Source organism: Psittacula echo (assembly GCF_963264785.1).
Source record: "Psittacula echo genome assembly, chromosome: 3".
Lineage (NCBI taxonomy): Eukaryota > Metazoa > Chordata > Aves > Psittaciformes > Psittacidae > Psittacula > Psittacula echo.
Genome location: NC_137736.1, coordinates 44,223,186 through 44,250,558, shown reverse-complemented (window position 1 = coordinate 44,250,558; position 27,373 = coordinate 44,223,186). Strand labels below are relative to the sequence as shown.

At 42.0% G+C, this 27,373-nt stretch overlaps 1 protein-coding gene across 4 annotated transcripts in view; it reads left to right on the top strand.

The window, feature by feature from the left end:
* ZFX (zinc finger protein X-linked) overlaps positions 1-7,331 on the top strand; it is a 31,583-nt gene extending 24,252 nt beyond the window's left edge. For all 4 annotated transcript variants that reach the window (XM_080613006.1, XM_080613007.1, XM_080613004.1 and 1 more), the window contains 2 exons: positions 1,899-2,039; positions 3,514-7,331. In XM_080613006.1, coding sequence (XP_080469132.1) covers positions 1,899-2,039; positions 3,514-4,700 — 1,328 coding nt within the window. In that variant the 3' untranslated portion in view covers positions 4,701-7,331. The remainder of the gene's footprint in view (positions 1-1,898; positions 2,040-3,513) is intronic.
* The last annotated feature ends 20,042 nt before the right edge of the window (positions 7,332-27,373 follow it).

Here is a 27,373-nt window from a genome sequence, read left to right as displayed (position 1 = left end):
AACCACTTTTTCTTTTGATTGTTAAGATCTGAGCACGAAGTGGTGTACAAACCTGATTTCCAAAACTTACGTAAGCTGGTAGACTGAAATCTCATGCTAGAAATGTTTCCATATTGCCCCTTTCTCCTTCTAAACAAAGTAGAAGAAATAGCGGAGTAGAGGACAAAACTTGGGTTGTACATCGGCACAATGTGTATTGTGGTGATGGTGCCAGCAGCCACATGACAGGGAAGTGCTGAGAATGTGATGAGGGCTGGGAACAGGGACAGGGGAAGGGAGGGCAAGATTTCAGGGAGCAGTGTATGTTAAAAGTTGTTTAGGAGATGGATGGTAGTGCACCCAAAGCCTTATCTGCGGCTGTACACTGGTGAGCACAATTTCAGTGGAGAGGAAAGGACAGAAGCCAGGTAGAGTGGGAATTAAAAATTAAACTAACTGAATTTGAAACAACAGCAGTAGACTGAGCAGAGTGTATTAAGAACAGAGAGATGGAATAGAAAGGACAATTCAAGAACGTAGGAAAGAGTGGAGTGAATTGTCAGCAGTAAGCTAGGTGAAAAGTGGTGGGAAAGAGAGAAACAATGAAGCATGAAGAGTTCTCAGAACTCTTCTTCAGTTTAAGAGTGTTTGAGAGCTGATAACAGTGGCATCTTAAAGTGTTAAATTTGTTCTATCGCTGCCTTGTAGCAAAGCCCAGTGCCACTGTGCTTTATATTCCAGCAAGTTTTTGTGATTTTATTCTAGTATTAGAAGATGTTTGGGGCCTGTTTTGTATTGTGCTCTAGAAGGACTTTTCATGCACCTGTTGCAAACTGTACTTTCTACATATGAAATGGGTATTTGCTTTTCAGTGTTCGTCACTTGCTGCATTTGCTGTTCCAACACTTCAGCTAGCATATAGATCAGAATCCTTAGGGTCTGCGTGTGCCTGTGCTGTGAGTCTTCTTACATTAATCATGAATATTAATTCTCAGCACTCTGCAGAGGGAACAGCTGTTAAGCATCTTGCACTGTCTTCCACTTCAGTCTTCCTGTCTCATTTGTGTGCTTTACTTTCGCTAGGAACTGTTGCTTTCTATTAAGTAAATACTTAACCACAAAATTTGTTAAAATTTACTTTTGCCCTTAAATCACCAGTGTTAAACTGATTACCAGTTAATACCTTCCTGAATATATAGATATATTTACTTGTGATTTTCATGTTTGTTTTACATCCAGTGATACCATTTGTGTATTAAACAGGAAGCTCTGTGAGGCAAAGATTGTTTCCTTCTTTCTGTTACACAAAACTGAGCATGCTCTTTGTTCACAGTAGAAAGAATTTGTAAGTGTTAGAGCTTCAGGTGTGCGAATAGTAAGTAGTGTGTTTTGTGGGCAAGTTTATGAGCTGTTCAGAACAGTTCATTGATCTCTGTTCCCATTATGGAACTTAGTGTGTGAGAAACTTCAGTCAGGTAAATTCAGATTTAAATTCCAGAAGTGAATGAGAGCTCACATGTGAACATATTTCAGGACTGAGAGGGAAATTTGGCACAGTAAATATTGTGACTTGATATTGTTTACTGATGTTAAACATTTGGGGCATAATTAGCAACCAGAGAAATGCAAAAAGTGTTTCATTTAAAGGAGGATTTCTTGTGAAATGGAAACTCATGAATTCTTGTAAGTTGTGTACTCCTGTAAAGTCAGGTTAACAAAGCCAGTGCTTCCAGGTTCATAATACCAAAGGTAACTTGTAAGTTACATATAGAGTTTTGCAGCTCATCCTGTATGTTATTACGGTTTGTTTAAATGTCCAGATAATAGTTTATAATTTCTTTTATTACCACTATAGAGTTTGTTGCTTATGTAATTTGTAGAGTGATGATGATAGGTAACTTTTTAAATTATCTCATTAGGCAATAATAGTGATGGCATTGAAAGTCGGAATGGCACTGCAAGTGCTCTTTTGCACATAGATGAGTCCGCCGGACTTGGGAGACTGGCTAAGCAAAAACCAAAGAAAAAAAGGAGACCTGAGTCTAGGCAGTATCAAACAGGTGAGTAGCTGGTGGATGGCGGAACTCTCATTCCTCTAGGCACTTATCCATAAACAGATGTACTTTACTGATGGTATGTGCAGTGTCTTGTAAAAACCAGTGATTATTTGGGGAATTCCATGATTCTGTGATTCTATGAATTATTTTGTTGACATCACCTCTGCGTCATAAATGAGTGTATACTTTATCTTGAAGGTTTTAAATACGTGGCTGGTTTGGATTGTGGGGATGTTTTAAAGAAAACAATCTCTGACATAGGAAAACATCAATATCATAGCAAAAGGTTAAAAACCTGTATACTTAACTTGCCACACCAGTTTTAATGTAACTTTTTCAAAGATGATGTTAGATAAATGATGTTTTGTAGTAGTGCTTTTTAAAAACCCTTTTTGTCTTTATTGAAAGCACATTGAACAATGCATTTCTTTATATCTGCTGAATAAGTAACTGGAAGATCTCACATTATATATTAAATTTGGTCGTATACTTCTATACAGTTTCCTCTTTTAGTTGTGAAATAACTTGTCTTGGTGTTCATGCCAGTGTTCTTTCTTTCATCTGTAAGAACAGATGCGCTGTTTTGGCATTATTTTGTGTCTGCTGTTACTGTGTTACTGTGTGAATGATTTATTTGGTTGATAAAGTTGAAAAAACACACGACTGTTTTCTTTAGTAGCCTTGCCTTAAATGATACTAAAAGTTTGTTTCCAAATTGCGACTTAACTGTAGGAGTTCTGTTTTGTTTAGCACTGAATCAATAAACCGGGCAAATTTTAATCTTAAAGTTTGCTTTTTCTATTTCCAGCTACCTAGTCAGTTCTCCTTCTGAAACATTTTTGGAAAAGAGAGCTTTATAGCGTGCCTAGACAAACTCAGGGTAAACAAATCAGGCTGATGGATGAGTGCAAATAAGTTCCAAAGCTCTGAGGCATCCGTATGTGAAATGTGTTCTCACTGATTGCTACTTGATACCACTTCAGACTGTAACTGTGACAGATGGCACAAGAAGGAGGTGTCAGTGTGGGGACATGTGAGCTGTAGTCAGCGGTAGGTGATTAAGCTGCCAGATGAAAGTTTATCTACAGATTCATGGAAAGTCATGAAGATCGTGTGCTGTGCCTACTACGTAATAGTTTAACAAGTTGGCCTCTGTTCTTTGCACCAGTATCGGTTTCTGCATGTATTTAGTGTCTGAACTGGGTCAGAATTCTTCAAAGTAGAATTCCTTGAGGTGAAGGACAGCTGAGTGATGCTTTGGTCGTCAATCAAAAAAACATTATTTCTTTTCTCCCAGTAATAAAACCAAATGAAAGTAGTAAATTCCCTCAATTTCTTATACCTAACCCAGTAACAAGCTGGTTTATTATATAGTGAAGTGTATGTATCTGAGTTTACTTAACAGTTCAGCTTGTTGTAAAGGTTGAAATACAATATGTATTGAAGTGTAATATTGTTGCTTTTTGTTGTTTTTCAGCAATAATCATTGGCCCTGATGGTCACCCACTGACAGTCTACCCCTGCATGATTTGTGGCAAGAAATTTAAATCGAGAGGTTTCTTGAAAAGGCACATGAAAAACCACCCAGAGCACCTTCTTACTAAGAAGAAATACAGATGCACAGACTGTGATTACACTACGAATAAAAAAATAAGTTTACATAACCACTTGGAGAGCCATAAGCTGACCAACAAAACAGAGAAGCTTATTGAGTGCGATGAGTGTGGGAAAAGCTTCTCCCATGCAGGAACTTTATTTACTCACAAGATGGTGCACAGGGACAAAGGAGTTAATAAAATGCACAAGTGCAAATTCTGCGATTATGAGACAGCAGAACAAGGGTTGCTGAGTCACCACCTTTTAGCTGTCCACAGCAAGAACTTTCCTCACATTTGCGTGGAGTGTGGCAAAGGATTTCGCCACCCGTCGGAGCTCAAGAAGCACATGCGGATCCACACTGGTGAGAAGCCGTACCAGTGCCAATATTGTGAATACCGATCTGCTGACTCTTCTAACTTGAAAACTCACGTAAAGACTAAACACAGTAAGGAAACGCCGTTAAAGTGTGATATTTGTTTCCAGACTTTTCCAGATACCAAAGAGCTACAGCAACATACGCTTATGCATCAAGAAAGTAAAACACATCAGTGTTTGCATTGTGACCATAAGAGCTCAAACTCGAGTGATCTGAAACGACACATCATTTCAGTCCACACAAAAGACTATCCTCACAAGTGTGATATGTGTGACAAAGGCTTTCATAGGCCTTCGGAACTGAAAAAACACGTGGCAGCTCACAAGGGTAAAAAATTGCACCAATGCAGACATTGTGACTTTAAGATTGCAGATCCGTTCATTCTGAGTCGCCACATACTCTCAGTTCACACAAAAGATCTTCCATTCAGGTGCAAGAGATGTAGGAAGGGCTTTAGGCAACAAAATGAGTTGAAAAAACACATGAAAACACATAGTGGTAGGAAAGTTTATCAATGTGAGTACTGTGAGTATAGCACTACAGACGCCTCAGGCTTCAAACGGCATGTTATTTCCATTCATACAAAAGACTACCCTCACCGGTGTGAGTATTGCAAGAAAGGTTTCCGAAGGCCTTCAGAGAAGAACCAGCACATTATGCGGCATCATAAAGATGTTGGGCTGCCTTAAAGTCTCTTCCACAGACTTCCGGCTGGAATTATAAAGGAATTTTTGCCTTTCAGGCAGTTTAGCTTATTTTAAAGCCAATCACCTATGATCACACACAAAAAACCAACAAAAAAAAACATACTGTGCATTTGATTTGTTGCTGTATAAAAATAGGATTATTGCTTCTAGTTGACTTTTATACCTTTTGTTCAATAGCGTGTTCTGAATTCTATTCAGTTTGTTTAATAAATGAAGAAAAGATGGCAACAATAAAAGTTGCATTTAATAAAGTAAACCCTGTCTCTTACTGAATTTTTCAACCATAGTAGTTTATTTAAGTCTATTTATCTTACTGACCTTGTTGATACTCACAGTGTCCATGTTAATGCAGTTTTGTCATGAATTTTAAAAAGATGAAATTGTCAGAGGTGTGTATAAAATGGGGAATTGTGATGTCAAAGTCACTAGGGTCCAACCTGATTGTTCTGTCTCTACTATACAGACTCCGTGGCAGGTTAACTGTTTTCCATTTGAGGAGTTACACATCTCACTTTACTGCAGAAAACCACTCTGCGTTTTAATTCAGGTTTCAGAGAGAAAACTTTTTTAAAAATTATTTGGGGCATTTGTTACCTTTTTTTGCCGAATTTAAAAGTGTGCTCAAATATTACATTATTGTTCTGTGCTTCTTTGTCTTTGGAAGGTTTTGTGTGTTACAAATGAGTTGCATTTCTTTCACTTTACTGCTGTCTTAATGTTGGAAAGGTAAAATACCATTGTTCCATTTGCAGAGTTAATAGATCACAAATGTCTGTACGTGCTTAATCAAACTTAATGCTTTTTTATGTATTCTGGTATTTCTTTGAAAGATCTGTTTGGTTCAAGTCACATTTTTGTTGTGAATTGGTTTAGAATAAAATTTAAGACCAAGAGGTGCCTCAGTTTTGGAAATGAGATACTTACAGTGCGAGCTCAGAGAGGGATGGAGTGGAACAGATATGTTGAGAAGGAGTAGAGATGTTTTAACATAGATATCCTTAATAAGTATCTTATGATAGTAATAGAACTGTTTGTAAATTGAATGTTTTTCCTGAGCCATTAGCAGCAGTGTTAAGCTGCTGTTTATTAATTACTACAGTATCCAGAATTAATCCAGTTCTTTTAATCTGTTTATAAACAGCTTGGAGAACATTACAATTATTATATGCAATTTTTCCACCTGAAGACTATTATAAAGTAGCGCTGTATCATTTGCTAATTGCAGCATAAGTGTACCAGGCATGAAGTCATGTACCTTAAAAACAACCACGGAGTGAAAAGCCCAATTTACTTACGTGTCAGGTTTTAGGACCCAGCCCTGCTCTTCTCGATCAAATTCCCGCTGAAGCCACTGGCTGAGGGTGGATGGCAGAATTCAGACCCCACTGCCTGCCAGATTAGGGTAAATTTGTAGCCAACAATTTAGTAATGGAGAGGGTTCAAAGCCCAGCCCAGTGTCGACTCTTCTTCCTAGGCAGGTAAATCTATAGAAATCAAATTAATTTTAGTGACGATTCCAGGTTTGGGGTGATAAAGGGACAAAGCTTTCTTTTCTGATGTGTGTCTTGTCAGCCTTTCGTACTTTGTTTTGGTACCAAGCCCTGCTCCTACTGCTCAGCCACCTTCTGTTTCACTGTAAGCCCAAATACTTGTGTTTAGTTTGCAGTCAGGAGGGTCGAATGCCATGTTATTACCTTTACTGTGTAATGTGGGTTTTTTAATTCTGATGCCTGCTTGGCAATGCCCCTAGACTTGTCCAACGTGCTCCTGTGTAACACTGCTACTAGCGGGCCGTGAGTCTTCCATGTGTAGTACCTGGGTGTGCTACACTGTGCCTTCCTTGAAATCCCGATGGAGTCAGTGGGTTTCACACATGGCTGTGGCTCGCTCTCTTGCCTACTGATGCCAAACTAGATGCTGTAAAACCCAGTAGAGATTTTCCATTCATCTCTTTGCAAAGCGCCCTCCTGTGACTCCTTCTTCCCCCCCCCACCTCTTAAGTTCAAGAGTTTTTCTAACTGGAAACCTGAAAAGTGTGCAAAATCTGTGTAAATTCCCATAGGTTGCCGAGGATTTTAGCCATTTTGAACTTTATTTTTTTAAATAAGCTGAAAGACAAAGAACACAATTTTACACATTTGCTTTCTCTTGCATAGCCTGGAATCATACACACTTTTTTTTTTTCGTTTCTTAAAGCACAATGTTGGAACATTTTATTATTATTTTTTTTAATTAAGGGTTTGGTCAAGTGGTTTTTGTAAAATGTATTTGTCTGTATAAAGAGAAAATGAATTATAGTTATTGTTAATGTACTGACATTAGTTACAGGTTAGTTTTAATTCCTAAATAATTTGCTTAGCAAATGCTATAAAATGGATGTTTCAGTTTAATGTTTAAAAAAGGTACAGATTTTTACAAGGACATAATATAAATTATTGTTCTGTAGAAAAAACCCTGTTAAATATTGTATACGTCCTGCCCTCTGTACACTTTGTAAAAAAGACAAAAGGAAAAAACAAAATACATAGAATCATATAGGGATGTGTGACATTATTGTAATTGTGTACTTGATAATAACGTGAAAAAATAAAATTCAAAGTATTTTCCTTTTAATGAACGTTCAGTCTATTTGATGCCAGTTCTGAGACCAAGCATTGTTCTGAGGGGGACAGTCAGCTGCAGCGCTAGTGCACCTCAGTTTGTTTTCCTGCTCCCCCTTTCCCAGCTCATTTTGTGTAGTACTGGGATGCAGGTGATTCAGTCCCTCATTTGGTTGAAGTGTACCTGTACAAGAGAGTCTGCAGAAGGTCTTCAGAATCTGTTTTAATGCCTGTTCTAATATTAAAGGATTCATGTCAGTATAATACCTTTAATGATTTTCAGCAAGGTGGTTACGTGCTAAGAGCTACTATGCTGTCCCCAAATGTCCCCACCTGACCTCGAGTCAGAGGAGGTGTACTGCTGTCCTTGCAACTGAATAAAATGTGTTTCGTGATGCCTTCTCTGGTGTGTGAGCCCCGGCTGGTGCTGCCATTGCTCTTGGGCTCGGCTCCTGCCAGGATGGGTCTCTGCCCATCCTCACACCCTGCACCAGCTCCTCCACATGCTGGAGGGCTGGCACTGGCGAGAGGTGGGGAGGGAGTGGGCTTGTGGCTGGTTTTCCACTAATCTGTGAGTGCTTCGAACCAGCTGAATTAAACTGCACATGTAGGAGCCATGTTGGTTCATTCAGCACAGCCTGTGTGTGATCTGACATCAACCCATGGCCCCCACTAACCTGGTGGCAGAAGCGCTGTTGGGTGCTGCTGCCCTCTGTAGCTGCTGGAGAAGGGAGGCAGTGGAAGGAGGTGGCTGTCTGCTGGCCCAGGCTACTTAGTCCAGTTTACTGTCACTGGATACCTTCAGGAAATGCTGACTCATTCATGCATCATCTTGGTTCATCCTGCAGCCAGGCTGGCACTGGGCAACGCTTGATAGTAAGAAGCTGTCGGGCCACATTGCCAGCATCTGCTTTTGATATGATGTGTTTTCTTGTTTTCTCCATCTACCTGATGTTCCTCAACATCATGAAACTATACTGAGTACCGGAGACATTTGGGGTACTGGAGGGTAAATACACCCATTCCTGGCTGCTGTGAGGAAGAACCTGGAGCAGTTACCAGCTCAGCAGACTAGCAAATCCCACCCTCGCCTTTGCTCTACCCCCACTTCCTCTTGAATTTCCTTAGCTGTGAAAACCTTACTGCTTCGCTGCCAGGGTCTGATGAACACTCCTTGGCTTGCCCAGGTGCCTGTAGCCCACACCGGTAATGTTCCCCTTGCTGGGATACAGCAGCAAAGGCACCTTATTTGCAAGCCAAAAGACTGTGTCACTAACCAAGAGAAGCAGCAGCTGGCTGCAGTTCTCTGGTTTATTAAAGGTAGTAATTAAAATCACATATCATTAATAGGAAACACAATATGTTAAGAAATATGACAGGTAGAAAACTGACCAACAAGTGGCTGGCTGGAACCTATAGGTACGTCAGCAGAGTGGTCGAGAGCAAAGAAGTAGTTGTTAGCAGGCATAAAAGGCAGGCATGCCAAAAACCTTTCGTTAGGTGGAGAAGCTTGAAGGGAGGATAGGTTGTTTTGGTTTCCTTGATACACTGATGCAGAAAAGGCAAGTTTTGATTTATTTTTCGGTTTTATACATTTTTTCTTTTCTAAAAGTAGCAAAGGTATCAAATGAGGCTGGGGGTGGTTTTTTTCCAGACCTGTGGCAATTGAGAATGCTATTAATTTCTATAGGCAATGAGCACGGTAAAAGCTGCAAGCACAGGTGGTTCAGAGCCATTGTAGTATACAAACTTCTGTAATATTTACTGGAATCCCACACAAGCTCCACAAATCTGGAAGAATGTTACTGTTTTGTGGAAGACAAAGACTTAGTGGGTCATCTCGGCACAAGCGCAGGCAAAACGGGGGGATAAAGAATTGCAATTAGGACTAAGTAAAGAACCTGGAGGGAACAGAGAAAGAGAGAAACACAACAAATGCATCCTCTGTTATAGATACAGGGCATATATATGTGTCCTAATGTTAATCAAGCTCATTGCACACCTTGCTAGTGCAGAGCCCATGTGCTGAGCTACCGCTGGTGTGAAAGCACAACCCCAGCACCCAAGCCCCATGTATCCACCACGCCTGCTTGCCCTGCTCTGCTTCTCTCCTTACTTTCTGCTGTGGTTTATCCCTTGATTGAGGCTGACTTCAGTCAGCTCCACCGTGGAGCCAAGGGTGGGGTGTCACCAGCTTCAGGTGACTCCCATTGTGGTGCTTTGTCTCCACTTGCCTCCTAGCTGGGGGATGCCGTTTTGCCACACCAGTGCCCATGTGCTGGCCAGGGGCTGAGGGACCTGACCAAGCATCCTGGAGTCCGTTTTGAGGAACTAAGTGTTTCCTGCTTGCATCCAATGGACAAGGTGAGTTCTTCAAAACAAATACAGTTGAAAAGACACTTTTGTGACAAGTGAAAAAGGTGATCACACGGACCTGATTTTTCCCTTACGTCGGCACGAATCAAGGGGTTTGTTAAGGATGGTGCTGTAAAGTTAGTTTTAAGAGACTGGGACATGTTTTGTCTGACACAGCCCAGGAAAACAAGGAATGTCAGGATTGTATCCATTTGAAAGGATGAATCATAACTAACAAGCACACACAGGTACAGGAGCTGGGATGTTTCAGCAGGTCAAATGGCTTGCAGAAGCAGAGAGCTCTAAGTACTTGAAACTTAAGAAAATTAATGTACACTTTATAGTATACTTATATACTATATTTTTTAATGTAATTTTGGTATCATTAATACCATTTTGGCTATCTGTCGTGGAACTACGAAGAGAATACTTTCGTTTCCTTACTCGTTAGGCTTTCGACACGTGCTTTTTGCTAGGAAGCCTCTGCCAAGGAGCAATGTGAACTCCCCATGGGCAGTTGGTGCAATTCCAACACTTGACCAGACCCACTGAGTTCCTTTGCAGTGGCATCTAAAGCTGTCACTTCACTGGACAGTTGACCAGTATCACAATAAACCTAACACAGGTGCAGGAAAAAACAAACCCTAAAATATCCCTATATTGCCATATGACAACTTTCTACAGTACTACATACACCTTGCAAGAACACACCAGCAAGCCAGGGTGGTGATACTGTACTTGAAGGACCATCCCCGGCTTCTCAGGGAGGAGGACTTGATTTACCATCTCTGTTCAAATAAATACAGGTGGGAGGAAGTAAGAGATGTGCCTCAGAACATACACCTCCTCTGAAATACATCAGTGCTTGAGAGGTAAAAGTGTTTGCCTAGTGATGTCTGTTCAGTATGTCACAGGTCTTACTTAAAAGAAATCTAAACTAACTATTTATATTTGTTGGAAGAACATACAGCAAGCTGCATTGCAAATGGTAGGTAACATACAATTAAGTCCTGAAGCCTCTGCCTACATTAACCAGCAGTCTGGATCACTAGCAGAGGATCTGTAGAGGAAAAGGGTCAATGCTGAGGGCACCATGTCCATCCTTTAGTCATCTTGGTGGGTTTTGTATGGTTTGGATGCTCAGGACTGCCCCTGGGCTCACCCCTGCAGTACTGGGGACACCATTTCAACCCCTGAGCTGCACGGTGCACCCTTTGCCAGTCCAAGCTTGTTGCTTCCCTGCAGGCAGGTGTTTCTTCCCCACCACAGGATTAGTAAATTCTTGTATCCAAAGCCCTATTGGCCCTGTTGGTGTGTAGCTCCTTAGCACTGAGAGGCTTGCGAGCCTTAAATCAGTGATTCTGTTCGTGGGATCAGCGATAGGAACCTGTAGGAGTCCTGTTACCTCTTGGAACAGCTCTCCTGGCCAATGTGTATTCAGGAAGCTTGTGATGCTCCTGACCTGCCAGGCTCCCACTGCTGGGAGCATTTCTGTTTGGGGGCATGGAACGGTCTGGAGCACAACTCCTACGAGGAACAGTCGAGGGAACGGGAGTTGTTTAGACTAGAGAAGGCTCAAGGGGCACCTTATCGCTGTCTACAACTGCCTGAAAGGAGGATGGAGTGAGGAGATGGCTGATCTCTTCTCCCAGGTAACAAGGCATAGGACAAGAGGTAACGGCCTCAAGCTGCACAAGGAGAGGTTTAGACTGGATATTAGAAAAATTTTTTCACAGAGAGGGTGCTCAGGCACTGGAACAGGCTGTGCAGGGCAGTGGTGAAATCACCGTCCCTGGAACTGTTCACAAACCATGTAGATGAGGCCCTCAGTGACATGGTTTAGTGATGGCCTTGGCAGTCCTGGGGTAACGGTTGGACTTGATGATCTTAAAGGTCTGTCCATACCCCTCTGCAGAGCCTTCCTGCCCTCCAGCAGACCAACACTCCCGCCCAACTTGGTGTTGTCTGCAAAGTTCAGTGAAGGGAGCCTTATCCCAGAGCTCTTGCTCAGGCTCAGTGTACCTGGTGCCCTGCCGAGCCCCCAAGAGCAGGACAAACCCAAGATGCCCACCTTGTGAGCCATGGCAGTAAGGAAGGAGACCAGAACACCATCCCGTGGGAAAGCAAGCTCAAATCAGTGCTGCTGATTCCCGAGCAAGGGATGTTCGTTCATGCAAAGCGAGGATGGGATTACACGTTGTCTCCACCATACAGGCAAATACGTTCATCACAGCTATTGTTGTTACAGCGAGTACCAAAGGAATTAATGATTCACCACTTAATTTCCTCTTCCCCTGCTCCCTCCACCTTTCTTTCGCTTTAATAAACTGGTCTGGAGCCAACTGTAGCATCAGGTTAATAACGACTTTAAGCACCATTTATGCAGCTATTGCAGCAATTTAAATTGTCACTTTCAATTAAAAGGTCTAACTCCAAATGGTTTTAGCTGAAAGCATCGACACTGACAGTGCAACTAAATAAACTCTTTTCTCAGGATGTCAGTGCAAACACATTTTAAATAAGGGTTATGAAGCACCTTGCTAATTTAAACTACAGTATAGCTTTCTAGTGAAGAATAATACCTAATGCAGGGATGTTTTTCCATGCTGTGTGACAGTTTTCATTGTTATCGTAGGACACTTAAAGGCGTGATGTGCCAAAGGAGTCCAGCAGCCTTTGAAAATCTCTTTTTTTCATGACAAACACAGGCAGTGCTGTATAAGCAAAAGCCGTCATTTCTCAACAGATACCCATGAAAAGACACTCATCATGCTCCTAAAGGATGAAGTGCTTTATATTTTTTTAATTATAAGGAGGAAGTTCTTTACTGTAAGGGTGGTGAGGCACTGGAATGGGTTGCCCAGGGAGGTTGGGAGTGCTCCATCCTTGGTGGTGTTCAAGGCCAGGTTGGATGAGGCCTTGGGTGGCATGGTTTAGTGTGGGGTGTCCCTGCCCATGGCAGGGGAGATTGGAACTAGATGATCTTAAGGTCCTTTCCAACCCTAACTATTCTATGATTCTGTGATTTTATGACTCTGATTTACAGTCTTGCCTTCCTCCAGACAGTCTGTAAGAACAAGTTCCTTTACTTGGCATCCATCTGATCCTTTGTCTCTAGCTGTACCGGTTATCTTTCAGAAATATACTATGTATGACACATTTTGCATGTCTCATGCACCTTTTATCTATGGCTTTGAAGTAATTTATAAACCATATAGTTCTGTGGGGAAAGAGACTCCATCTGTGTTGTAGCCTGCCTGTAAAAATCACACCCAGTTCCTCAACTGGCTGAAAAACCCCAAAACACAACGCTTTATTGCAAGCTCCTCCTTCCCCACCTGCTCTGCCTCACCATCACCTTCCCTCTAGGTCTGGCCCTTTCATTCTGCTCTGGCACAGGCTGGTCCTCCTTCAGCAAACACCTCTGGACTCCTGATGTTCAACTCTACCCTGCACTTTATGCTGTTTATATTTTGGTTATCACATAAAACCCTTTTGCTGCAAGAAGGAAGAATGCGGTACTACTCCACATGCAAAAAGTGTTTAACATCCCAACCGAATTACCTAGCATCAATATTACAAATCACAGCATCACAAAAATATGTTTGCCCAGCTTGGGTTGATTTTCCTTATTCCTATGACAGACGCAGCCTGAAAGCACGGGCTTTTTATTTTCTCAGACGAGTTACTGGACATCAGCCAGAATAACACCACTGCAACCTTTGGTGTCTGTGCCTTCCATAAGAAACTGAAAAACGCCTGAACAGCTTTAAAAATATGGTTCATATTTTAGTTGAATGGCTTTAAAGCTTCTCCAGTGCATGGGAGTGTCCTTTGTGTTATGACCACTGTGGTTTCTCTGAAGCGTATTACATCTGCTGGAAATAAATGAATCACAACATTGAGGCTCCCCCGTCTCATTCTCAGCTGCTGCACTTTCTGTTCTGAAGGACACAGAGGCACATCTTGAGGTAAGTATCCTTAGGACGGTTATGGATATGATTTTTATGTCTACGCAATTACATTTCTAGTTACAGAGCACTCCACATTCTACCACTTCACTGCAAAGAAGAAATGCAGCAAGAGAGATTGATTTATGGCTGGCCTTACAAAAATACTATGCACGAATGGGATCGAAAACACATATATGTTTTTTAACAGAATTATGGATATTGTTCAGCTTAATTCCTTTTTAAGAAAGGGAGAACAAGAATAAGAATATACTGGTATTCCAAGGAGGAATGGAAGAAAGGTACCAGATAGTTATAGAAGAAGGGAATTGGGGGTACACATGGCTAGTACGTTTTACTTAATGATTATATCATTATAGAAGTGTCATATTTGTTAAAATTTAAACTTTTCATAAGAACCACCTGATTTTCCAGTTTCAGTGGAGTTTTCTGTGCAAAACCTGCACACTGCCTCCCCCCCGCATTTTTTTTCTAGCTGTTTTTTTGTCTCCATCCTTACTTCCAAAAACCTCAATTTTCCAAAACATAAAAAAGCCCCCCTTTTTTAATTAAAAAAAATATTTTTATGTGGCAGAAGAAATAATTTACCCTCCAGGTGTAATTTTGGATTAGACAAGAAAGAGATCTGGGAAATGTGATCAGACAGAAGGACCCTGTAAGAACAAGCAGTATATACAGGATGATGGCTGTGGGAATGTGAAATACCAACACACTCCAGTGTTAGCCAAGCAGGTGAGGGAAAATGGAAGAAATTTCCTCAAAAAATAAGCTACCGTCCTCATTCTGCAGATGTCTCACATGGATCTGAAACTTGAAGGCAGAATGTGATTACACTGTGCGGTAAAGCAGGGCACTACCTTTGACTGCACATTGATGGCACCAGGCATTACCCCTTTACTGGGGAGCACAGCTTCATCCAAGCCTTGAGCAGGTTGAAGGGTGCTCCCATTTTCACAGGTAGTAAATAAGAAAACTGGACCTGGGTTTCCCAAGGAGGTCTTCTAGTGACCAGCTTTGTATAGCTGTTTCTTTGCTTCACTGTGGTTTGGTGCAGGGAGCTCTTCCTCTCTCCACATTCCTACTCCCCAGAAGAGCCCCCAGGGTCTTTCTGTTAGTGACAAGTGAGTGAGGCCCACAGTGCTGGCCCTCAAAGCTGGATGCTAGAGGCTAAGAGAGAAAGGAGAAGAGAAGAAGGGGCTTCCTGTCAGTCTCTGTGTGTGTGCATAAGTGTGGAACTAGCCAGGAATGGCAGGGTGCCAAATTCCCTGGCTCCATTCCTCCCCACCCCTCTCCTGCTGCCAGTGGATGATAATCACCATGATGATGATGGATCTCCATGACACATGACCATCACTGTGATGCGGGTGATGATACAAGGGACGCCCTTCGTGGGAGGCAGTCCAGCGTTGCCTGCATGGATGCGGTGGCCACCATGTTGTAAGGGCATGGAGGTGTCCCTGTGCTGCCTTTGCTATGGCAGAAATGTACCTATGGCACATCCTTGTGTAATGTCACCTTCAGTGGTGAGGTTACGGCAGAGCCCTATAGCCTGACCACACGCATAAGTGCGTGCTTAACTCCATCCTGGCTCAGCCAGTCTCATCCAGAAGGAATTCCCCTTCACGTAGGTTTAATTCCACTGGAGCAGGCAGACGTTCACATGTGGCTGGCAAGGAGCTATCTCTGGGTTTGAGCCTCTCCACCCTTTACGAAGCACCTTTCATTCTGGGGCTCTGGCTAGGTTACACAACCGATAGGAAGTATTTGTTCCTGGGCTCTTGCTGCAGTGAAATAGCACTCAGAAGAAGTAGCTGGACAGGATTGTACAATTGAAGGTTTTACAGTGATTTTGCCGGAACAACACTGACTGCAGGGAGTGGTTCTGTCCTGTAATACCCAAGGAACCTGCCAAAATTACACCAAGTCAGTAGCTGCAGACAGGCAATTGAAAGAAGCCTCTTTTTCCCACTTAGCCCTTTTGCCAGGGCTTGGCTGGGGAAACAAAGGGCCATATTTAGATGGAATCATTTGGGTCCCTTCCTCCATTTCTCATCCTCCATTAGAAAATGACACCTTGTGCCCAAGGAGTTAATTCTTCTAACTCATTCGAGTATATAAATCGATTGCCTTCACATGATTTTAGTTGAGGATAAAGAAGAAAATATTTGCAAGTTCCATAAAGGACAATGTAAGTTATACCAGTTTATGGAATGCTTTTTTACCCTCTTCCGTCATCTGGTGGGACAACTGTCTCCTCTCCAGAGCATCCCTCCCCTGAGTGTTTGGGACCACTAGGTGCTGTGGCTTAGACTGACACCCCAGCTGTGTGAAGGGACCTTCTCTTGGCTCTTGTGCCATCAGTCACACCTTGCTCCTGTTCACTCCAACAGACAGGAAAGCCTTTGTCTCTACTCTCATTTCTCAGATCAGAAGGAGCAGCTCAAGCAGACGCTTTCCTGCAGGTGGCAGGGATAGCCCAGGCTTCCTCATCAACCCCTTCCTCGGGGCAGGCTGTCCTGCTGTGCCCAGTGCTGGGGCTCTTCTCCCTGTCCATTTATTGCCAGACATTCCAGCAGGCCAGCTGGCCCTGGCTCCTGGGCTCTGTTGCCATCAAAAGCTTTGCTTCACTTTAAGGGATGATTCTTAATAGAAACGCTTCTCAGACCTAATGAAGCATCATCAGCCACACTCACATGTTTCAGACCTGCTTTCCTCCCCTCTTTCCCATGAGTTATCAACAGAGTTTCCCTCCTTTTTCAGGCTTCCCTTCTCTGAAATCCTTACAGGGAATGGGGAGGGATTGGGGTTCACTTTTGCTTCAGAGCTTTGCCACTGAGGTTGCATCAAAAACAAAACATTATGTGAGTAATTTTTCGTTACGTTTTTGGGTATAGGGGAAGACCTTGCCAGTTGTTATTTGTTGTAAGTATCTGCTGTAGGTGCAGAGGTAAGAACAGAATGGCATTTTTAAATTATTTGGGCATACAGAACATACACAGGTACATTCGTTATTCAGAGAAGTACCCACGTTCTACAAACAAGCATCTAGAAACCAGAATATTCCAGGGATGCAGCTGAGCACATGAAATGGTTGATGGGTGTACATTATAGCACACATACAAGGAGAGCCTGAGAGACCTGGGACTGTTCAGCCTGGAGAAGACTCAGTGGAATCTTCCTGTCTAAAAATACCTGGTGCTGTTTCTATACGGTGGTGGTAATGTGTATATATATAAAAATATATATGTATAAATATCTCATGATATTTATAGAGGAGTAAAGAAGGTGTAAAGAAAGAGTAAAGATTGTGGAGCCAGACTCTTCTCAGCGGCACAGAGCAAGAGGCAATGGGTGCAAAACAAAACACAGGAGGTTCCACTGAACATAATGAGACACTTCTTCACTATGAGGCTGATCAATCCCTGGCACAGGTTGCCCAGAGGGGCTGTGGAGCCTCTGTCCATGGAGATATTAAAACCCCAGCTGGACACAGCCTGGAGCAACCTGTTCTCACTGCCCCCCCCCCCCCGAGCAGAGGGTCAGAATAGGTGATATCTGAGGGCGCCGTTGCTTCTTAGCTGGTCTGCAGCTCTGCATAATCCAGCATGACAGCATGGTGTTTCACTAAGACAACATCACTTGCTGTTTCCTGGGTGTCCTGCATGTGGGTGATAGGGGTGGATGGAGAACTGGTACTGGAACACAGCTGAGAGAGATGTTCTCTGCTGGTACATGAAGGCAGTGAGTTGCTTGGGCACAGGCATATCTCTGCCCTCCTGAAATGGGTACTGATTTTGCTACATCGTGGCTTCCCGGGGACACCCTCAGCTCCACACAGTTTTATACAGATCAACAACTTTCCAGTGAGATAGAAACAGCTTCCACAAAGGCCACTAAAGGCAGTGGGAACTGCAGGCAGAGAGCAAGTAAAGACAAGGGAACACCCGTTCTTCCAGAACTGCAAGAACCAGAAGCACATGAATGCATTTGGGAACCATACTGAGTATATAGCAATGCTGTTCCTAAAAACGGAACAGGTTCGTCAAGAGTTGCAAAAATAGCCTGGGTATCATTAAAGGCCTGCTTTTGGGTTGAATACATTTTCTTCAGTATTCTAGCTTATTAGGCTAAGCTGTTACAAGCCAGAATGATGAGGTTTAAAGAGATACATACCTTTTATTGTATTTTGGGGGTTTTGTTGTTGGTTTGGGGTTTTTTTTAATCTTTAGGATATTTTTAGTATTTTTTTTGATAAAAATAACTTCCAAAAAATGGATTTTTATTTTGAGCAAAAGATGAGATTCTTGCATAAAAAGAGATTTCAAGAAAAATACCAGGTATTATGAAGTTTCCAGTCTTCTAGAGACATGACATGGCATAGTGTGAGGTGTCCTTGCCCATGGCAGGGGGTTGGAACTAGATGATCTTAAGGTCCTTTCCAACCCTAACTATTCTATGATTCTATAAGTATGCCACTTTTTGAAAGTATTTCACCTGATTAGTTTTACTGATGTGAGTGTTTTCAGCCATAGTAAATTCCAAGCTGTTGTTGTCGAATGTTTGGATAAATTACTTTCAAGCCATGCAAATGTTTGCACTGCAGAAATTGGACCCTAAGTATTACCTGACAGTCAGACAAGACAATGGTTTTCTATTGTGAGACTTGAACACCTACCTCCCAAAATACACAGCTCAGCATTCGGGTGGAACTTATTCAGCTTCTTGCTCTGCTTACAAAGTCAGAATGAATTGCTGGGGAGTAAATATTGGAGAAACTGTAAACTGACTACGTAGAATTGGGAGATAGAGCAAAGAGAAACAAAGGGCACCACAGAAATTATTCTCTGAAAATTATTATGTGGGGATGACAGTCCTGAAACAGATCATATACTGTATTATTCAGCTGTCAGCAAGGGCTGAAAGATGCTGGAGGAGCTGTGATTGTTGCTGTATGAAGGTGCTAGTCAACTTGTCAGATGCTAGGGAAGAGGAAATTGGTGGCAAGAGGAGATAATAGAAGCGAGTGGAGGTGAATCAGAAAGATGTTAGGATAAGTGAGCGTTAACAGATGCTGCCATGGGAACTGCCAAGCAAAAGTAGGAAAGCTTGCTTAGGTCTCAGGCAGACCACACGCCCTTCAACTTACATATTGACATGAACAATTTATCCTGTAAGCCAAAATGTTGCTCTAATAAAACAACAAAAAGATGAGGGGAAGCGGGATAGAGGCCATCAGGAATGTAAGCACTATCTGAAAGCATTTAGTTAATTCATCAAACCCAGAGAAAGACGTGCAGAAAAGGTCTCTCCAGGGGCTAGTTCATAGTATGTTAAAATTGCTGCTGCCTTTTGAGCCTAGTTGCAAAGTGACCTAACATTACTGTATTTGAGCCACACATTGTTTTGGGGAGGCAAATAGATCTATCAAAATGTCACTGCCACACTGCTGGTTTTGATAGCTCCTCACATCTGAAATCTTTCCTGTTTTTTCCCAGCTTACTCTAGCCACGCTAATAAAATTCTCTTCCTACACATTTGCATCACTAGCGTGCAAAACATCTGGTTTTCCTTCTCTTTCCTACGTTTTTCTCTTTTTTTAACAATCTCTTCACAGTGTTCTTTGTCCCTTCAGGATCTATGGAATATAGTTATTGCATGTTGTGACATGAGATGATGAAATGTAAGAGGAATTTGATGTAACAACTGTTTTGAACATGGTTCAAGAAATAAAAGAAAGTGGCCAGTGATACAACTTCCAGTTGCCCTAGAGCAGCTCCTTCCTTCCTGAAACAAATACTGATGAAATTCACCTTTATGAAGTGTGTGCACTTACATTGACAGGTTTGGAGAATAACGTCCTGGCACAGAGATTAAAAGAGGCTTTGCTGATACTAAACTGAGGTGGACATTGGGGATATGCTGCTGCAGCTATCCTCAGTCATGCAGAAATCATCTTGCTAACTTTGGAGTGTCCCGACAGTGGAGAAACTTTGGAAATACATGGCTGGTCTGCTACCCTACCCAAAAATGAGTTGCTTCCATGAATGGGTTTTTTCCCGTCTCCCAGCAGGTCAGATGTGGACCTTCTGGAAATGCAGGAGGACCAAAACTCTGACATTTTGGAGCAGGAATTTCCATCTTAGCTTAAAAGACAGAATAAGGAACTTCCAAGTTGTCTACTTTTCCACTGGCAGATACTGCTTTTGCTTCCTTATGGAAAGACAGGCTCTGAGTTTCACCTAAAGAAGCAGGTATTGAGCCTTTGCCAAAGAAATCCCTCCTGAGTTAAGCCAGGTATGTCCTGAAAGTCCTGCTTTGCAGCCTTTTGGCTCTGCAAATCAGAGCCCCAGTTCACAACCACTCAGGAGCTTGTGTCTCAGTTCAGATGTCTACGGTTTGCGCCTACGTCCTATGTGTGTATTTACTCCAGATGGAAGAGGATGGCAAACTAACACTTCGGACTAAGTAGTCTGAAGGTGTGAAGAGTGGAATAAACCTTCATTCAGGTAAAATCCAGATGCACAGGTAGTAGATGACAATCCTCGTTACACCTATTCCAGTTCAAATTGCTTCTCACTTCTGGCAGGTCTGCAAATTTTCTGGCAATTTTTTTAATGTGTAATCTTCCATATCAATGGATCATGAGAGTTAACGCTGTCAGGAGCGTGTCACTGTTGCTTAGGCAGAGCTGCTTTAGGAGGAAGTGGCATTTTTGTAGCATATTTGTTTAAAGCATCAGAAACGAAATCACGGCTGTCAGATTCCATTCAAAGGTTTGCGAGGGCAGAAGCACACAGAAAATTAAACTTCTAAATATAAATATACACTCACTGATGCTGTTTGTTCACTTTTTAAGGCTGGTATGAACCTATTCTCTCAATTATTTGGTGATGAGGTTTTATATTACCTCAGACTCCATTCTGCTCTTTGGACAGTCACAGATTTCTAGCTGTACCCCCTGACAGCTGCTAAGATGATGTGACAGCTGCTGATAGGATGTGAATATTTATAGTCATTTGCGGCTCATTATGCCCAAGAAGCAAGCTGATCCAAGCCCGTTTTTTGGCTAATACAAATACCAGCTAATATAATTATGCAGTGTCTCTCTCTGTCTGCAAATGAGGACTTTAACCCTGTACTTTGGAATAAATCATGACAGTTCTGCCCAGCAAAGCTGAACATTTCAATTTGGTGACTACTTTTTAAGGAATCATGGAAATTACATTTCCAAATATGAAAAGTATCAGAAAAATTCACTTGTCTCCTTGTATAGTGATCAAGAAACACTTCACTGTTTCTTGTCCTTCTGCAACCATCATCACAGGGACCCTTCCAGCCCTCTGCTCTGCAGGCTACCACAGTTTTGCCATTGCACAGACAGGAGAGCTGAGACTCGGACAGGTTGCTTGCCTCCTACAATAGCATGAAACAAATCTTTGCTAAAACCAAAAAGATACCACGATTATTGTGAATCCCCTTCACTGTACTCACAAGACCCCTATTTCTGTCCAAACGCAGATACAAAGGAAACAAAGCACTTTGACTTTCAAGAGAACAATATCATAAACCGCAAGAACAGTACAGGTCATTCATTATCAAGGCAATACTAACATGATGTGAATATTTAGCCGTTATATACGGGAAAACACAGAAAATGGACACCCCCGTGAGAAGGACCTTGTGGCTTTCTTCCAACACCTCCCTTCCCTCTGGCAGCCTGAGCTGCCCCTGCCCTTCTCTGTGAACTGAGGGAAGCCAGTGGAACCCCCTGGGGGTGACGGTGCAGGCACAGCAAGCACACCTACTCCCCAAGGAGAAAATCCTCGTGGGTTGCAGCAAGCTGTCAGATGTAAGAACACCTGCCCAGGGGTGCACAGAACAAAGCTGCAGGGTCTTGTGCAAGTTTGTGCTTCAGATATTTTTTCTGTTTCTCGGAAGCACAAACATTTTAACCAGGTTGGTAAGACCTGGAGGGGATGGACACCCCCAGCCTCAAGAGAAGAGCTGCCCCTGGCTTAGCAGTTTTATGCCTGGAGTACATCTGTCCAACACACATAGATCAGAGGTACGGACACCACTTGCACAAAGACAGGGAGATGTGCTAGAGAGATCCATACAGACTCTCACTCTTGTCTCAGAGGGTTTTTTTCTGCCTTACTGTGATCTGTATATTATTTCATAACATGTCAGACCATCCAGCTATTCCTGCCCAGTTGTGGTATTTGTCTGAAGCCTAACCTCCAGTTTTCATTTGCAGACAGTGTATCTTTCAGCTATTACAAACACATGCCCGATGTTTATTTGAAGGGGTTTGCTTTTCCTTTCCAGCCACACTGTGCTCCAGATGGTCTTTCTTCTTTATCAAAATCTCTTCACTGATCTTGTTGGTTGTGTATGAATTGCAGCTCAAAAAAATCATAATTCGATGCCTTTTGCATGATGTTGGCTTTCTTCTTTCACCTTCACAACTCAGTGCAAACTCTGACATAGCCTACAGCTTTTCAATATGTTTTTAAACCCATGAATTTCCCATACAAGTAACTGTAACTATACATATATATATAACTATATATATGTGTGTATATATATATATACACTATAACTATAACTATATATATATAACTATATATATATATAACTATAACTATACATACTATAACTCTGGGAAGAGTTATAGTATTGAGGCAGCTTTCAAATAACTGCAAACTGAAAAAAACTTCCCTCCCCACCCCCGATTGTAACTTTCTTAATCTAATTTCTGTTCATTACTTAAGGAATAAAACCTTACAAGTGCACATCCAGACAGAAATAAGGTTCATTTTGGAGGAAGGATAAACAGATAATACGAACACACAATCTAAGCTGCCCAACCTTTACTTGTAGCCTTATTTGCAAGCTAAGCTTCAGAATTTCACAAGCTGTGTTTATATAAAGGTAAAAAGTTCAGTTTCAGGCCATAGCACTGATTTTGTAGGCAGACAGTCCAGGATTTCGCCCGTGCTCGGGCTACTGGCACAAGCAGTCTCACTGCTATGGTGACTAAAACCCACGCTGACAACATTTTGCATTCATACATGTATGTATGCTCTTTTCTTCTTGCTTGCTAGCGGGCAGTCTGCTTGCTACACAAAACAATACACCTCTAGTTTTGAAGGCTGCTCTGTTTTGGTTTATTTCTACTGTATTATTATATTACAGTTTTACTGCCGTGTGGGTATGTTTTGGCTTTGGTTGGTGTTTTGTGTTGGGGTTTCTTTTCCTTTCCAACAATGCAGAAGGAGCAAAAATCATTTCTGACATGTTGTGACCTGTGGGAAGAAATGCAAGGTCTGTCTTGCCCACCACCTGACTGCTGTGGAAAAAGCAGACTTAGTCATCAATGGCAGTGTGCCTGGGATGCCATCTTCCAGTCAGAACAACATCAGTAGCTCCTAAAGAGACTCCCACTTTCCCCTCCAGGAAACAGCTGTAAAACATGATCTCAGACACAGTAGTCTTGACTCTCCATACCCTATTCCATAGAGAGGTCCTTAGCTTTTTTTTGTCCTATTCCATAAATAGGTCCCTAGCTTAAGGTCTGGTATCCTGGAATACAACTGAAAAGCAGCAACTTCTTTAAACAAAAAATAAATGAATCAATTTGTGTGCAATTTCCTCATTTTGAAACATTGACTTTAATTTCCATCCCTTTCATTTTTTTATTTTAACGTGTTTCAAAAAGTCTCAGGTTTCAACATTTGCTTTGAACAGCAGACGCAGAACAGTTCATGTAGAAAATGTCAAATTGAAATGTTTCCACATAAACCAAAGCTAAAAAATAGCATCCTGTTAATAAATATTTATAAAATCATCCCTCTTATCAGAAGCTTTGGTTCAGATGAACTTGGCATTTTTAACACAAAAACTTCTCAAAATTCTTGACAGCCCTCCTCTGGAAGTTGGGGTTTATGAGTCAAGACTGGGAAGGACAAAATCTACCAAAATTCAGCCTAGTGAAAGAACTTCTTAATCCTAATCTATTCTTTTCAAAGCTGAAGATCTGTAAGGTTTGTCTTTGCCCATCAGTGACCTTGGACACCTATGAGATGCTCACAAAGTGGCATTTACTTGGTCCTTAAGATATATTTGTCTTACTGCTCATCAACTCTCCTTTGGGGAAAAAACTTCTTCCATTGCTGAAAAGCTCTGCAATCAAATAGGTGTACTTTATCACAGCAATGGTAGAGAAAATGCACTACCTACCTCTATTCTCCCTCAGGATGATGATTACTGGCTACCCCCCTTACCATCAATTTGAGGGTTATAATTTTATAAGGCTCTTTCAGCTCTTTGTTCTACTATGAAGTACTGTGAACTTCCTTTCTGTTGTTCAACTGCCAAATCCAGTTGCTCATAAATTACTTTAAAAGGTAAGGCAAGACAAATCATTACTCACATCTGGATGAAAGAGTAACAATATATTACAGAAATAATAGTTTGATTCTGCTTCTTTATATTTCTCCCCTATATTGACTGCCAGAAACTGATTTGCCACTTTGGAAGTGAGATAAAAATCAAACTTGTTAGCTTCAGATTTAATGAAAGCCTCTTTCTTTTCTCTTTTATTGCCTCTCTACTGATAACAGTCTTTGTCTAAATTTTCCTCTTAAAAGCACAGATATAAAGGTTCTGGCACACCTGATATTCTTTTTCATGTAGAAATTTGTCCATCTGAAAAGGCATAAAAATTACAACTTAGCTTTATTATCTTAGCTTATTTCATTGTTGTCACTGTATTTTTTTATTTTTACAGTTGCTGCCAGGATCCAAGTAACAAGCAAATTCCATTCCTAATTTCTTTAACAGTGAAGCAGATATTCCTCTCACATTAGTGAGCCATCTTTTCTGAAACGGGTAGTTTATTACTGGCAGTGGGTGAAAAGTCAATGGCTTTATAGTGGAAAAGGCCAAGTTGCATTTAAGTTCAGCTGTATAATATGCTAAAGCTGAGAAATGGGATTTAATTTCATTATTAAACCCGCACATGCCTTTGGAAGCTGGCCAATTTTAGGGGACTTTTCTTAGCTGGTTGGGTATCCAAACTTGTGAGAAATCTGAGATACAGTCCTATGGCATTGAAAAGTTATTTGTTTTTCTAACGCAATCTTTTCTTGTTAGCTTGAATTCAGCTGAACGTAATTTTCCCCACGCTCCCAAGAAAGGGGACTGTATTTCCCATCTGTATTTCCATCTGCACTGATGATGAGGATGTCTGCTGGAGTTCCCTACAACCAAAATACAGATAGCCTCTCCTATATATCCTCTGTGATGGAGCTTGTGCTGTGTGATAGCCTGCAGGATCTCCTGCTGTTCAGTTGCTGAGCCAGGGCTGACATCAGGATTTCTGTCCTGATGTCTTGGCCCACCAGTATGGGGTAGAACGGCTGTGTCACCTTCTGAAGGCCAGCATACCTCCTTCAGGGGGGAGCCACAGATGGCATCAGTGCCTCCAGACTGCATGCTGTGGGGGCAACGATCACAACAGGCATCCTGTTCAACAGAGCTGAAAGGCATGGGAAAATGGAAATCATCTGAAAAGTGGAAGGAAGATGAAACATCTGCAGTGCTCTTTAAAAAAAGAGTAGAACCGAAGAGGTACGTTCCTTGAGAAGAAACAAATCTGAGCAGTGCACTGTCTGGAAGGGGGCTGAACACACAGCACCCAAAAGCCTCTGGCAAACAAAGGCAGGGAACTGCATTCACAGGTGGGTTTTATTCTGAGGAACCGTGAAAATCTCTTGATGCATCTAAACAGAAACGTGATCCATTTATAAATACTTTCCTGCTGCTGAAGGTGGGGTTTTTGAGGCAAATATCATGTTTTAAACTGAAAGGTTAAACAAAAAAATGGAATAGCGAAGCTGGGAGGAAAATGTACTTAGGCTCCTAGGGATCCAAATGGTTTGCTGTTGGTGTAGATGCCTGGCATCTGGCTTAGAAGCCAGTGCGAAAAGGGCACTGATGAAGAGCCTGTGTTAAGAAAGCATGCACAGAGCAGCAGACCTCCAACTGTGGTAGCAGAGGGCTCATGGCATATTCTTCAATTTTATTCATTAAATTTCAGGACTGCTGGGCAAATACTGCTGCCAAGAAATAGTCCAGAATGTGAGGAAGAGATGATGCACGCTCCCACCAGATGTACAGCAGCATTTAAGGAAATGGATCTAATGTTTCACCCAAAAATGGCAAATGGTGCTTCTAACAAACAGGAATCACAGTAAGTTTGTGGGTTTGTTTTTAGACTATATTCTGTGCAAGAGACTCCAGTAGAAAATAGAATAGGATGAATCTCTACAACAGCAGCTGAGAATTAATCCTTAACCTCTAAACTTCAAGCTGTGTATTTTCCATAGTTTTGAGACAGGAAGTTTTCCAACACCACGTCCAGTCTATGCTGCAGTATTTGCTCCACACTGGTGTTGTTGAATGACTAAAATACAACTGTCAGGTCCAAAATTGTTACAGTGTAGATTCTTCAAGGGATTCTTCAATCAAAGTCAAAGCAGACTCCGGTTTTCTTTGAAATATGGTAAAATAGCCATGAGTTTTATCACTCCTATACTTAATGTGTGAATTTCTTTAACAAAAGCATTGCCAAATGTGCCTCATTCAAAAAAAGGATTCACAGGAAAGGGATTTTTATTTTTAGCTTTCAGGGAATACAGGGACCTGGAGACCAAAATAGCAGCAGATGCGAATCCTGTCATCTCTGTTCAGGAAGAACTCTCAAGGGCCTTGGGCCATCTTTCCATCTCATCAAATCCTAACTTGAGCTTTCGGTCACATTTTGGAATATGCAATCACCCTCAAAAACCTGGATTAAAAAAATCAAGCAAACTGGTAGAAAATGTAGCAACTGTTTTTTCAGGGTGAGTAAACACACTTCCAAATAGGAAATAAGCTGGAGTGATATTTCAGGAATTTTGCCTGCATCTTTCTGCACCTGGGCAGCAGAAGATGTGCTGGATGCAGGATTATGCCAGCAGCCTGTGAAGACTGGGCAGATACCACATTCTAACAGCCAGTTATTGCCATATCCCTCCCAGTGAAACTGTAAAGCTCTCCTCTTCGCCTTTCAGTGCAGTGAAAGCAATTATAATAATGCCAAAGAAGACTCAAGATAAATGGCCTTGGTCTGCGACTGAGCTCTTCTGCCAGTAACAGAACAGCTGCCAGTAGCTTCATTTGTGCCGCTCCCAAATCCTGCCGCACTGGAAGGGATCTGCCTTTTCTTAGTTGAGTACCTGCTGATGTTAGTCACTGACCAGTTCAGTTCTCCTCTGCATCCCTGTGCTCTTGCTGGCAGCACTGCAGTGTCCAGCCTGTCCTTCCCACAAAACCTTTGGGAATCCTGTGAAAACTGCAAGATGGCAGCTTCCATCACAAGGGCCTGTGGTGCCCTCAAATGTCGCACAGTCCCTAAATTCTCCATCTCCCCTAAATTTGTTCAAGTTCTTGGAATACCACCTTGATGAAGGGAGGCCTTCACATGTATTTTAGCTGGTTTATGTCTTCCCTTCTTTATCCACTAACTCCTGGTCTTCCTTTCCATTTTCTCTCATGCTGATTCTTCAGCTGTAATTTCTGAAGACAATCCACTGTGGCTCCAAGATGTTTTCCCTGAGTGCCAACAGCTCATCATTGCATGGGTAGTTACGGCTGTCCTCCCCACCTCAAACACTCCTTTTTG